The sequence below is a fragment of the Typopeltis vanoorti genome, chromosome 2 (genome assembly GCF_054136105.1).
Source record: "Typopeltis vanoorti isolate ZY-2024b chromosome 2, IOZ_Tvanoo_1.0, whole genome shotgun sequence".
Lineage (NCBI taxonomy): Eukaryota > Metazoa > Arthropoda > Arachnida > Uropygi > Thelyphonidae > Typopeltis > Typopeltis vanoorti.
The window spans coordinates 120,224,554-120,239,744 of record NC_143550.1 but is presented as its reverse complement, the minus strand read 5'-3'; the positions used below and the strand labels follow the sequence as shown (position 1 = coordinate 120,239,744).

The 15,191-nt window shown below is 34.7% G+C and overlaps 1 protein-coding gene across 1 annotated transcript in view; it reads left to right on the top strand.

The window, feature by feature from the left end:
- Positions 1–12,982, top strand: part of LOC150109384 (uncharacterized) — a 60,330-nt gene extending 47,348 nt beyond the window's left edge. Inside the window, exons 3-7 of the mRNA XM_090402277.1 lie at positions 4,201–4,516; positions 8,154–8,368; positions 8,487–8,647; positions 10,521–10,748; positions 12,868–12,982. Of these exons, the coding sequence (XP_090258403.1) occupies positions 4,201–4,516; positions 8,154–8,368; positions 8,487–8,647; positions 10,521–10,748; positions 12,868–12,982 (1,035 nt within the window). The remainder of the gene's footprint in view (positions 1–4,200; positions 4,517–8,153; positions 8,369–8,486; positions 8,648–10,520; positions 10,749–12,867) is intronic.
- The last annotated feature ends 2,209 nt before the right edge of the window (positions 12,983–15,191 follow it).

Below are 15,191 nucleotides of genomic sequence, written 5' to 3'. Positions count from 1 at the left end.
AAAAATCACTACACTACACATAGTCCCAAAGAAACGCTACTTTCTGACTTTGTTCCTATTCTCAAGATCTAAATAATGATATGAGCGATTTTAAATTTTAAACCGTTTAAAATTATTATAAACATGAAATAATTCCTTTATAATCGATTATTTAAATTTCTTTTCAGCAGATCTAACGTCCTGAAAGCTACCATAAGTAATGCACGTATCTTTAAAACTATTATATTAAAATTTTTATACATATACATTATATGTTTGGCAGGATTCCACAAGGAACTCTGTTGCATAAATTGGAGCAAATGGTTATGGATCCGAGGCTAGTGATTTGGATTAGATTAGTGATTTGGATTAGAGATTCAGAGGTGGATAGATATTAAAGAGTGGTTTATGGAGGAGCTGAGTCCAGGAGAAGGCAGGTGATTAGTGGTGTACCTCAGGGCTCAGTACTTGGTCCTCTATTGTTTAATTTGTACATTAATGATATTGGAAATAATTTTAAAGGAAATATCCACTTATTTGCTGATGATGCAAAATTAGGAAGAGCGATAGTCAATTCTGATATTGTAGATATCTTGCAGGATGAGATCACATGCTGTTTACCATATTAATGGAACTGAACTGCAAGAAGTTGACGAGCCAATGGACTTGGGAGTTATTGTGGACAGAGAACTGAAGTTTAAAGGGCATATTGCAAAGATTGCCAAAACATCACATCACATCAAATTACATGGTTGTTGAAGAACACACTGACAAGCAGGGATAAGAAAGTGATTGTCCCACTTTACAAGGCATTAATAAGACCTCATTTGACTATTGCGCACAGATCTGGTCACCTGGATTGCTTGGTGATGAAGAAATGGTGGAGAGGATTCAGAGGCGAATTACAAAGATTGTTGTGTTACAGGTCTGTGGGATGTTTCCTGCGAGGATAAATTGAAGATCTGTGGGCTCCAAAAACTATCTGATAGACGTAGGAGAGGAGTATGATAGAGGCATAAATTATTAAAGGGGTTTTCCAGGAGTGATACTGATGAGTTTTATTAAGACCAGTGCAGAAAGGGAGAAAACGAGAGACCATCCCTGGAAATTGTGTAAGAGTGTGGCTAACAAGAATGTTAGGACCAATTTTTTGCTTGGAGGGTTTTGAATAGGTGGAATGCGTTGCCAGAGGTAGTTGTGAATGCTTCGTCTGTGAATGAATTTAAGGAGGAGTATGATAGGTGGTATGGATAATGGTTAGTGAGTCAATGTAGCGTCTCCCGCGATGAGTCTTTTGACTCCATAGAGACACCATGATAATAATAATAAAAAGTTAAACATTTCGAAACTTTTGTCGAATTAATGTTACTTACCGTATTTTTCGGAAGATAAGACGCACCCCAAATTTATGAGACGGTTTTTAGAAAACAATATTTTATTATATAAAGATATTTACAAATTCTTACTTAATTTTTATTTATTGTTACAAGCATTTGTATTAGCAATATTCAGTTCATCTTCACTCTCGGTACTATCACTGGTCTCGTTAATGTCATCGTTCGTATTACTTTCGTCTGAACTATTATTGTCACTCCCTTCAAAAACTGCGTCATCTTCGGTACCATCCATCGCATTACTTATCCCGCATTTTTTAAATGACTTTATAATCGTCTCTTCTTTCACAGCTGCCCATGAATTTTTCACCCAGGTACATACTTCTGAAATTATTATTATTATTATTATTATTCCTGATACCTCCAAGGAGTCCGAAGACTCATCGCGGGAGGACATCTTCAACTATCTCTACACCTTACCTCTACTACGAATCAACGCCATCTACCGCCCACCTCCAACACCACCACAACTAGTAATTTTTGTCTGTAAATTGCGTGTGTTCTGAAGGGCCGATTTGTATGTATGCGGGATGAAAAGCCCGAGTTTCCGGGAGAAAAAACCCTGCTACCTCCGTATGAGATCGGCTAACTCACCATCGACTGAAATCGACCAAATAAAGATTCCTCCCGTCGCGACGAGAATCGAACTTAGGCCTATTCCACTCGAAGGGCGCAATGTACCGTCGTTCTTCCAATTGCGCTACGGAGGCGCTACATCGCGGGAGGACATCTTCAACTCTCTCTACACCTTACCTCTACTACAAATTGTTGGCCGTTTGATACGTCCTGTTGCTGTAACATCGTGATTTGACTTTACCGTCCAATTGTTCCACTCTTCCCGCATAAAATTTTTGAATGGTTTATTAATAGATCCATCCAAGGGTTGTAATTGACTGTAAGGCCTCCAGGAATGACAGCTAGTTCTGTATTCATTTCTTTTAGAAGCTTCTTGGTTGATTCTGTTTTATGCACTCTGAATTGATCCCACACTAACATCGCAGGCTTTTTAAACAACGCACCTGGACGTTTTGCCCATATCTTTTGTATCCATAATTTCATTCCTGTTTCTTCCATCCAGCCTTTATCTTGAACGTGAATAATAATGCCACGAGGAATTTCATCTCTCGGTAACGCTTTTCTCTTGAAGATTAACATGGGGGAGGGGAAGTTTTGTTCCCTCCACGCAACAAGCTAAAACTACAGTGTGGTGAGTTATTTCGTGACCTGTTGTTTTGATCACTATTGATTTGGTGCCTTTTGAATCTGCTGTCCGATTTGAAGGAACATCAAAAGTTAGAGGCACTTCATCCATGTTCGCAATTTGATTAAGCTCAGAGTTAAATTTCCTTCTCGCTGATATGACAAATCTATGGAATTCTATAATTTTAGCTTCATAGTCAGCCGGTATTTTTTGAGCTAGAGTGGTTTTTGTACGCATTCATAACCCGTGTCTTTTCATAAATCTAAATCACCAAGACGGTGATCCGGTAAAATCTAAACTTCCATTAGCAGTTGCCCATCGTTTCGCTTCGAAAATTATCATTTTCGTAGAAACAGATATTCCCATGTTTCGATGATTTGTTACCCAATTTTTCATCTGTACTTCTAATTCTGGCCACTTTTCTAGGTGCGAACGGAATGTTTTCTTGTGTTTACATAGCAGTTTTAATTGTTCCTCTTGTTTTCTCCGCTCGCGAACCATTTTTTTTATTGGTGGTGGACCAAAATGTCTTTCTGCTGCTCTGTTTCCATATTGTTTTGCATAATTTATCACATCTAATTTATAACTCACGTTATAGGAGTCTTTTTTGTTTTGCACTCATTTTTTCTAATTTTAAGATAAAAATTTTATCGACTTATAAAAAATAATTCAAATGAACCGTACAAAAGCACATATGTTTACACACCAATGACTATTGACGCTCTAAATCGGTGATTCACCCACATGCAGCGAGAAAACTTAGGTACCTGCCTACCTTCAGTGGCGTACTTACTAACTTTATTAATTAACATATTGCGCCAGTAATTGAACTTCGCTAAAGTGTGTAAAGATTCGTATTTTAATGTTACCTTCGGACCATAAGACGTATCCCAATTTTAGATCGATTTTTCTATGTAAAAAGGTGCGTCTTATGGTCCGAAAAATACAGTATTTACTTTTATTTTAAATCAAAAATTGGTTAAAAGTTTTTAGTTTGTTTGCTTATTTGTTCGGTGTTGTAAAATGATGTAATGTACACACTTTATAATGAAAGAAAAAGTTATAAACAGTTTATAAATAAAGAAACAAACAAACACAGACTAATATGTCCTCCAATTTTTATATAATTTGAAGATAATAGATATATAACCTTTCTTTTTTCTTTTTATTCATAAAAAATTTGTAACTTTTGTAAAATAATAATAATAATAATAATAACAATAATTTGCTGTATAAGGTATCATCTCGATGATAATTTATAAATAAATAAATATTCTATAAATGCATGGTGGCGTTGTAATCGCCAGTCAAATGGAACTCTATAATCGATAAAAATTTAGGGAAGAATTTAGGCATAAAAATAAAGTTGGCATGAAATGATGTATAATACTCTAGTACAAATTTCTTATTAGCACTGTATTAAATAATTAAAACTGTACATGTACTAAAATTATCTATTAAATACTAAACTAGCAGACACATTGAAAGCACAAAAAAAGTGAAATTTATATTAAAATGTTGAATTTTTTGCTAATTCCCAAAACGTAAAATTTATGTTTCTTTTTTTCTCCCCCCCCCCCTAAAAAAAGAGTTTCAAAATTATTCTGAATTTTCTCCTTTCGCCAGGTGGTGCGGCTGGTGACTCAAGTGCTTTTCATCATCTGGGGTCTTTGTCTCTGTGTTACCTTCATCTGTGGGTGTCTTAGGGTGTTCTGCTCTGTGGCCAAGTTTCCTCCAGTCTTCCAGGTTGCAAAGGCAGATTACGAAAACAAGGGGGTCCTGCACTTAGGGGTCTTAAACAGACGCACTCCTGCCCCTACAAATGGTGGATTAGTGACTTCCAACCAAACTTCTCTTGCACCAAAAATCCGCATTACAGATGAGAAAGAGCAGACATTGAGTTATATCAGTGAAACGTCGCAACATAACAGAGCAGATTTACGTAAGTAGGTCCAAGTAGTCTTCATATACAGGGTGTTCGGGATAAATTTGACAGTTTCGTAAGGAAAAAGAAAATCTTCTTTGTATCTATTAAATTTAATGAATTGACAAAAAAACATTACAAGCAGCGTTAATTACAATACTATCAACAAGATTTACTCAAAATAACCACCATTAGCATCGATCACAGCTTCAATTCTGCTTCGGAACCTCGAACAAGCTGATGCTACAGTCTCCCTGGGAAGGGCCGCAAAAACTGTTTTAATTTTATCCATTAACTGGGCTTTTGTATTACTGGAAGTGCGATTGGTGTCTTTTTCAACTGCGCCCCATACAAAATAATCCATGGGGTTAAGGTCTGGGGAGTTTGGAGGCCAAACATTTGGACTGGTGAAGTCGTAGAAATTTTCAGACAACCATTTTTGACTTTTCCCAGAGGTGTGGCAAGGGGCCGAATCCTGCTGCCATACATACGGCCTACCATTGGCTACCCTTGTTATCCAGGGCTTGACTACAGTTAGCAACTCCACGAACAAAGCCCGAATTCCAATGCCAGGGTTCTTCAACACCTGTTCCTGCAGATTTGCGAGGAATTCTGCTGTACGAACGCAATCAGATCGTCTGCTAGGGATCTTTCTTCTTGCTACATCCTCGTAGTCACCATTGCAAGTCTCTAGTTCATGCCTGATTGTTTTTACTGTATTCAGGGAGCATTGGGCAGCAGTCGTAATATCCTTATTTTGATGGCGGGCACGAATCATCATGATACAAGTTATTCTCTTCCATGATTCAGGTGGGTTCCAGCTATCCATCCTTTCTGACATCTTGTATATGAATGAAGAAGGGTCCAAACTTTTAAATGAAGAGAAGTGTGTGTTAATACATGTAACTTACGGAAAAATATAATTAATTATAAATATGTCAAATTTATCCCGAACACCCTGTATATACGTATGTAATATATGTATGTAATAAATTTTTAAACTTGGGGATATTGTATATTAGGATAACCAAGTAATTTTATAAACTTGGATTAGGAGTTAAAATAACCAAGTTTATAAAATTACTTGGTTATCCTAGTATATATGTATATATCTTCATCTTCATGAAGATGATATATATATATATTATCTTCATCTTCATGAAGATGATATATATATATATATATATATATATATATATATATATATATATATATATATATATATATATATATATATATATATATATATATATATATATATATATATATATATATATATATATATATATATATATATATATATATATATATATATATATTAGATTTTTCTAATAAAATATTTTACTAAGTATAACAAAACTGTATTCGTTTTAAAAATACAAATACATAAAACCAAAGTTCGCGCGGTTAGCCTAGTGGCTGTGCGCTTCGAAACCATATGCCTGGGAAAGGAGTGTCCTGGGTTCGATTCCCATCGGTGACGTGAGGAGCTCAAGGATCTTCTTCAGCCATAGCCAAGTTAGAGAACTTGACTATGGCTGAGAACTAAACACTACGGACATAGGATACACGGAAGCGTAGGGCTGACCACTTTATTCTGTGAACGGTTTGAGGTCCGATGATTAATAAACCCTCGACACCGCAAGGTAAAAGAGGGTATAAGAAGATGAGATGAGATAAAACCAAAAGAGAATGTAAAGGATGAAAGGGTGTATTGCCTTTGTCACAAAGGAGAGAAACAAAATTCGTGTTCTTGAACATTGATCTTGCTTTTAGGGGATTTTCATTCATACGAGGAATTCCACATTAAAATGGAAAGGAAAGTACAAGTCGAATTTCACTCTTCAGTGAAGCAGATTAAAGTTTGGTGTTCTTTTATTTTCAGGGAGAACTTTACTACTCAACTTTCTGCACAAACTTCATTTGAAATTTTGCTCACATTCAGTCACTGATGGATGCTTGTTATTTCTTGTTTTGTGTCTTAGGCACAAATGTTTAGAAGAAAGCGTTCAACAGCAAGAAAGAGAAAGTTATATATTCTGCGTCTTTTGTTTGTTGTGTGCGTGTGCATGTGAGAGACTAGGTGGGTAGGGGGGGGGGGATGTAGGTAGCAGATGCAGTTTCCAATGCATATCTGATAATCGTCTTGTTCACATATCGCCTTTTTGCTGTAGCTTCTACGGAATCTTTTCAAGAGCCGTCAGAAATCAAACAGAGCTCAGAAATACTGAATTATTCCAAGTTTCGGATCGATAAAGACCAACAGTACACAAAACAACTGTGTGTGTGTGTGTGTGTGTGTGTGTGTGTGTGTTTCCACACTGTGATCACAATAATTGGGTCTCCACACCGCCATGTTACTTAGCAGTGATGGCCCACATTTTTATATAAATTATTCTTTGTTTTCTACGAAAAAAATATTTAATATTTTTATTTTAAACAAGAAAACAAACAAATAACGTTATTGGTTAAACAATACAGTCCTTGTCACGTGTTTAAGGACCAAAATAATTCTCAAACAACAAAACTCATTTGACCTTTGTATCCACATGAAGCATAATTATTTTGTCTCTATAAATTAAAAAAATACAATGCCAATCTATCACATTGCAATTTTTAATTACTGATTTCTTCTGTTTCTATTTAAACTAAGATAACACTTATTCTATTTTTGGCAGCAATTGCCGACAAGAATTACTTACGAATTGTTTTTCCATTAAATATCGCAAAATAATGCTTAAAATTTAAATCATAGGGGTGAATTTCCTAACCACGTGTCTGTTCCATCATTTGCCAGCTTGAAGATATCCCCGCGATAAATAGGTTGCCATATCTGCTTGTCCCCAGGCACATCTGCGTCTTTTCACATATAAGATCGCTAACCTTCCACACCTAGCAGAAGTGCATGCTTGCAGCTCGTCTTTATTATGTAGCTATCAATAACCTGGAGCTGATATAAATATCTACCGAGCGCTCAGTGCCTTTTAACCTCATCTGACTGCCTATGAACTGCCCTCGAATATTTAACCTCATTTTTATTGCCATGACAATCTGCCACTCAAATTTTATTTCCTCTGATATTTTAAAGTGGTGAAATAATTGGACCACTGAAAGACATTCTGGATATGTATTTAATATTTTAACTTTATTAAATTAAGGGGATAAAAATCCCTTATTATTATACAGTCAGTATGCAAAACTCTGAGATCTTAAACTTTGATATAATCTAGGTCTACCTACTCACTGATGAGACTTCAAAAAAGGTCGAAAACGGTCTGGGTAGTGACCTCTCCTCATAATGTAAGGCAGTATTACATCTCCTAGGAGCTGTGTTTTACATTATGAGAAAATATCAACGATAGTGAGGGATCTTGCTCCACCTTTGCTTCGAGTTGCCTTGGTCTTGTACTACCAGGTGTTCACTTACGCTTGGATTTGTCGATAGTTCTTCGGCATGAAACTCTTAGATCGTAGTTTTCGATCTCAGAGTTTTTGCATACTGGCTGTAAAATAATAAGGGATTTTTATCCCTTTAATTTAATTAACTTCGCCAGAAAAAAATAGCCGTTTGGCCTTTTTATATTAATTTTAACTTTATATTCTACGCAGTAGTTATTTCGGCATCTAGTAGATCATGATTGCATGTTTATTACAGATCGTAGTGAAAGTTCAATGCAAAACACCCCTTCTCGCCGATGTCCACTCGCTACCCCTGACACCATGTCGGATTTAGAAGACAATGCCACACCCAACAGCCCAACCTCTAATCAGTGGAGAAAGAGAAGTAGCAGAAGCACTCATTATCGTTCCCCTTCACCAAATACTTCCCGCCAGAGAGCTGAATTAGCTAGTCAATGCCAACCATTAATGGTAAGGATATGATAAAGTCATCAAATAACTTTATTTGATAACAGAAAGCTGCAAATTGTTATTACTGTTAAAGTTATATTTCTCTATATCATCCTAACATAATTTGATTTTTTTTAAGCCAAAGGACATTAAGGAAAGAGATTCGAAGAGTGAATATAGCGCCGAGATCTCCAACATATCTGAAAAATGTGATGTGATTCCTATTGTGACCGCTAGGCGTTACCACTCCAACGCATCTACCATGCACAAAGGCAGTGTCTTAGGTTACCATACTTACAGGTAAATATTTACAAGTTAGTGCTAGAGAGAGAGAGAGAGAGAGAGAGTTAAATTGAAACTTTTCGTGTCGAACTTCCGAGTACCAAAACAGTGGTACTCAGAAGTGTTCAGCGACTAATAAAAAATAATTCAAATGAACCGTACAAAAGTTTACACACTAATGACTATTGACGCTCTAAATCGGTGATTCACCCACATGCAGTTCATCCAGGTCAAATAATTGAATTTTTACATAAACTATGATTTGACTTTTGTTGAAATAAGAAGTTCGTATAAAGAATCCATTTTATGCGCAATACTTTCAAAATATTATTTAATAGCGTATTTCCAACTTAATTTACATCAGTATCATTTATTTAATAATTTAATAATAAAATTACTATGTAATTTTATTTGTAAAATTACAAATAGATTTGTAATTTTCATATAAACATATGAAAAATGTTAATACCGATTAGTTATGTTTATGAATCTTGTTAAAATTTCGTTTCAATTCTAAAGGTTCGTATCCAATGAATCTTGTGAAACATTACACAGGATTGAGGAAAATACAAGCAATGTTTGATGACACATCATATTATAACAGGTGTAGCATTGCACAGATTGTAACCATTGAACTCTATTCAGAGATTGGAAAAACTCGGTATGGGAAAACTAATTGGGAAAACTCGGTATGCATTTCTCTGTCTCCAATTCAACCACGTACTTCCAATCGTAAACATGATCTGCATCATTATCTCCTTTCAGGTTTCAATACTGATTCTAGAGGGAAACCCCATCAATTTTGCATCCTTTCCATCACTACCAGCGCCATAAACTATACATTCTCTCTCTCTCTTCTACTTACTAAGTCTCAACCCATTCCTCTCAAGACTAAAATTTTTATGCGACTCAGACACACGGAAAGTTGTAAACCTAATTACACTGGCAATGAAGGAACCGAGAATTTTTTTAATGTTCGGTTAATTCTATACATTTTTGCATTTTTATTTATTTAACACAAATCCTTTTCATTTCAACACATTTCACTAAGAAAATATCACATTCTGTTAAAATAACAAAGCCGGTTCAGTAATAGGAATAGTCACTGACTCACCGTATCAATATTATCATTTTAATAGGATCCATTTTGCTGTTCTTAGAATGTGTAATTCTGGAACACGTACAACCCAACAAGCCTTGCCTTCACAAAAACTATGCAATGGTTAAATTCGAGCACAGTGGCGTACTACGATAATGAACTAAAAAGAATTTGTAATGCGCTGAGTGACCACTTTCTTCGACACATCTACCCAACAAGGAGTAGCACTTCTTTAAAATAGCCTCCTTCATCCCTCAAAGTTTCAACTATAAGCATGCTTCGTTTACCGAATATATATTGTAAAATATAATGAAATAAAACGGAAGATAAAATAAATTGGCGTTTTAAATTATTAGCCCGACCACAGTTATTTGGGATCGGTTGGTTTGTTTTGAATTTTGGCAGAAAACTAACACTATGACGCCAGTTTCTTATGACTGTTTTTTGGGTTGTATTCCTTTGGTCAGTTTGTCTGTTCTGCGGGATGAAAAAAAAAAAAATGTTTCCATAGTAAAATCCCTTCTACCTTCATATGAGATTAGCTAACTCACCTTCAACTGAAAAGTCCAAACAACCAGATTATCAAACATTGGTAAGCAGGGTGGAGGGATGAAAAACAATTAATGATACGAAAGGGTTAATTACAGCGTCTCGGGAATGATAATAATATTCTGTAACTGATCAATATGTAAATATCCTCAGCAAGTCATATGTTTAACGGAAACAAAAACTAATGTTTCCAATTTTGAACTTAAATTGTCAAGTATGATAACTATTATTCTTCTCTTGTAGTGCCAAAAGTCAGAATGATATTGCTGAATTTAGGTTTGAGCTCGATGAAGCAGGAACAAGTCGACGGGCTCAAATAGAAAACATTCTTCGAAGGTTAGCCATTGTTGCGGTTTTAGGAGTTGTCGTGTGTCTTTTGCATGTGTATGGAGTGGTCGGACCTCATGGACTCTTTTCAAGCCAACCTACATCTGATGTACTCCCATGGTTCTGTTATCAGACTGTATACAGGTAAGTAAAAGAAATCAAAGACAAAAACTGAATCTTAGCAGTATAAATTCTTTATATGAAGAAGTCTCCTTTTTTTATATGGTCAAAAACATGGCGAACAGTTATTTACTGTTACCATATCTGCAGATTCTTTGAACATCAACAGATAATTTTGTTGATAAAAATGTGAAGCAGTACAACTGATCATTTCTTGTTCTGTTTAATATTATTCGCACACTAAACTTTATTCTCGTATATGTAAATTAATGCATATTAAAAAGAACTCAATTAATAATACGACATAACTGGGCTTCAGTATAATATTTTTTCTTAGCGTTGTATCAACTTTTCTGATTCCATAAAGCTAGATGACCTTTTGGAAACCCACAAAGTAGAAAATCTGTTCCAAAGGGTAGCAATAAAGAGAATGCATGAATAGATAGAAAAAAAAATTGTTCTGTGAATATCGAGTTCATATTGTGAGTGGATGGTGGCTAGTCACTGCTCGTGTTTAACGCGTAGAAGAGAATAGAAAAAAGTAATCATGGAAGATATGACGAATAACCACTGGAATATCTGAATTGGAGAAAGACTTGTGCGATGGATCAAATTGTTTTCTTTTGCGCCCAGTCATGAATTTTTAGGAATTTGTTTGAAGCACTATTTCTGACATAGGAGCAGTACTCCATGTCTGAACAGATTTCTTATTTTTACAAGACAGAGTTTGTTTGGTGCTAGCAAAACAACCAATGTCTCGAACTCACTGTATCCTCGTCATGTCGCCACACTACTCAACCTCTTTCCACCCCCCCCCAAAAAAAATAACAATAATAAATATAGCCTATAATATTTTATTACCCAAATGTAATAGAATTTTTGGGAATCAGTTAACAGTAGATCTGTACCTTTGCCATTCATATTCTCTGCATATGACAGACAGTTGCTGCAGTCTAGTTCCTAACCCTAATTAGTACAGCATATCATTGTATGTATTATCGTGTGCTCACTATAGTTTGTTTTTTCTAATTTCGCAATCAAAAACGCAAACTTTTCTAGGAGGAGTCAAAACATTATTTTCCTATGTCAAAAGAGAACTAACTCTGAAACTAGATGTGTGTGTGTGTGTGTGTGTGTGTGTGTGTGTGTGTGTGTGTGTGTGTGTGTGTGTGTGTGTGTGTGTGTGTGTGTGTGTGTGTGTGTGTGTGTGTGTGTGTGTGTGTGTGTGTGTGTGTGTGTGTGTGTGTGTGTGGAGGGGAAGGTTCCACTAGTGAATAATTGCAATCGAACCTGTAAATTTATCGATCCATGGATATCACGCATACCTTTTCCTTCCGTTTTTTTCGGACAAACCTGAAGGAAAAAAAAAATAGTAGCAGATTACTCTTTAGCTCGCTTCGAATCATCCTAATGCGTGCTCGCCGTTGAGTCCAGTATCAACTCTAGCAGTGCTTTTCAGAATAACCATTTTAAATTTGTATTCGCTTAAAAAGAAATTTTTGATGAAATGGAAGAAAAGAAGTGAGAATTTTCTCTAGATTCCAGTAAGCAAAGAAGATGAAATTCCTCAACTACTTATGTGTAATTCATCCCATTCATTGACCCCAACGGGCGATATTTCACTCCTCGATAATTCTTCCGACTCATTAGAAGAATTACTCAATGGGATAATTATGTCCCAATATCAAACACGATTACTGGGATAACTAATAATAATTTAGTTTTAACCATGTCTTAAGACTTAGTATAAATATATTTCAAAGCGTGACGATTTTTAAATATCTCTAGATATAAAGACTAAGAAAAATTAATTAAACAGAGTACAAAAAATGCTCAGGTAATAATTGTTTGACTTGATTTAGTTTTTTCCGACTAATAATGAATGCCTTCATATTCTACAGTTAATTGCTAGTGGACATAGAATTACGCATTATTGCGAGGCCTAGTTATGAAACTGAAAATTCATTCTTTTTTTATCTCTTTCTTAATATTATATATATATATATATATATATATATATATATATATATATATATATATATATATATATATATATATATATATATATATATATATATATATATATATATATATATATATTGTTCACTTCCATGTTTATTAATCTTCGTTTCTTTGTCAATAGGATCTTGGAATTCACAATGGGATGTTCAATGGCAACCATTTCACGCTGTTCCCTCCATACCCACTGTCACCATTCTTGTCCTGTTATGGGCATGCCTCATCATGATTTTACGTAGCTACTCATTACGCACGTGGGAACTACTAACCATCCATCTTCGCCACAGTCAGTGAGTAAAGAAAAGAAGACAAGACAGATTTGATTGAAATCTTAAATAACGTCGTTCGCCTGTCTGTTTAATGTTCCTGAGGTCTGTTTGAAGACATTCCGTGGTGCTGTGACGTGTAGGTGTTGTGTAAGGAAATACGAAAGCCAGTGTTTCATAAATATCATCTGGATGACGAAGGCATTGATGTATCAGGCTTTGGGATACAATGAAATATCCTCAATCACCTATTGAAGAAAAAAAAAAAAAAACGATTTTGTGTTATTTAAAGAATCGTTGCCTTTAGTTAAGCCTTCATGTGTATGTGTGTGTATGTGTGTTCGAAATATGAAACTTATAATACTGTTTAACATATAAGCACATATTTGTATAAGTATTGTTTGACTGCACAGCATACGTGACGCAAAGAATATTCAGTTAGATCTTCTCAATCTGGTTATAAATCCCTTTAGGAGAAATGACTACAAATATTCCGTTAGAAATGTTTTGTAGTCCACGATGTGTTTAAACGAAAGAGATCTATATCTATATATACACATATACATATATGAGGATTATTTTTATGAACAATTTCAGAGTGCTTTATTTTCTTCCTATCCATTGTCTAAAGTAAATGATTTCCATGTAGACAAGGGTTACGTAATAGGTAAGTGCATCAAAGTAGAATTTATATCGAGAGTTCTTAATGTCAGGGTTAGCAAGAGATGTGCTGAGGAACGCTTCCATTATTATCATGACCAAATACTTGTACATATACGAAGCACTAGGAACTGTATTGCTAAGGAAACTGCATAGACATCTCTACCACCGTTGGAAGAGAACACAGCTACTTGCGCTTTCATGTAAAAACAATGGAAATCCATTATGACGATGTATATCATAGATTCGTATAGACCAAAGATAAATCATATCTTCCCTTCCTATTCCCCCCCTTCTTCAACTGCGAGTATCTTCTAGCGCAGATGTAAGTTCTATCCTCACAAATCTACAGTATAATGGATTTCCATTGTGTTTATCAAAATATTAACTGTTAATTATTTTACGGGTCTTCACCTACTCATATTTCTTTTACAAGTTTTTGGCATTTGGGTATAAACTTACCCATCGAAATTTCTATACTAATTATTAACAAAAAGTGGATTTTTATGGAATTTTTGTAGTGGTGTGAATATTTAATATTTATCGTTGTTAACTATTTTAGATATAAACTCAAATAGCTTAGAATTCCTAGACTCTATAATTTATATATATGTATATATATTAGTACCAACCCCCTTTTTGTGACAGCACTCCACTATATTAATTCTTCAGCTGATTTAATAATAATCAAATGACTTTTCAAACTAAGTTGTTTAATGGTTTGATGTAGTGAAGCATGTTTGTTTATTATATGACACGCTAAAATATTTCTTCTTTTCTTAAAGTTAGGTATTCAGCGTAAGTAAATATTAACATTCTGGAAAATCTAGTAGTTGGATATACCACGTTAAAGTGAGATAACGTCGGTATTATTTTTCCGAAAGCGTATTTATTTGTTTAATCAATGTTTGTTTAGCGTGTTGATAAGCTGACCTTCTGCTATTCTTGATGTTATTTGCGAGGTAGCTAACAGTAAAACAATCAAACTGATCTTCTAATTCTATCTCTATTAGCTATTTAATATTTAAATCAGTAAAGAACGAATCGATTTTTATTCATAATAATGTATGAATCTACACAAGAATTTTAAGATTTTTCGAATATTTCCAACGCATGAACCACAATAAAAATAAGTAGGCAATTTTTCAGAGATTTTCCAGTTCTAACTAAACTTCACATTTTTCCCGTGTGGTAACAATCGCAGAAACAGGATTGTCTGGATTATGTAAAGACAAGATAAAAAAAAAAAATGCTTATTTGCTGAGAGGGTGAGTATGGACGGATTAAGCAAATATTAGTTAATTTGTTGTGAAAATTACTGATAGATGTGCTTAGAAATTTTGTTGCAGGAATAAATGAAAATATTTTAGTTTAGAAAAACTCTATTTAGGTAGATCTCTGTATTAATGTATTTATAATAGGATATTTCAATTCTCGACAAAAAAATGCTGTTAATGCCTTAGACACTAGATGGCGGTGGCGTCGTTGTTTGGTTTAATTTGATCAATTACATCTAAAATAA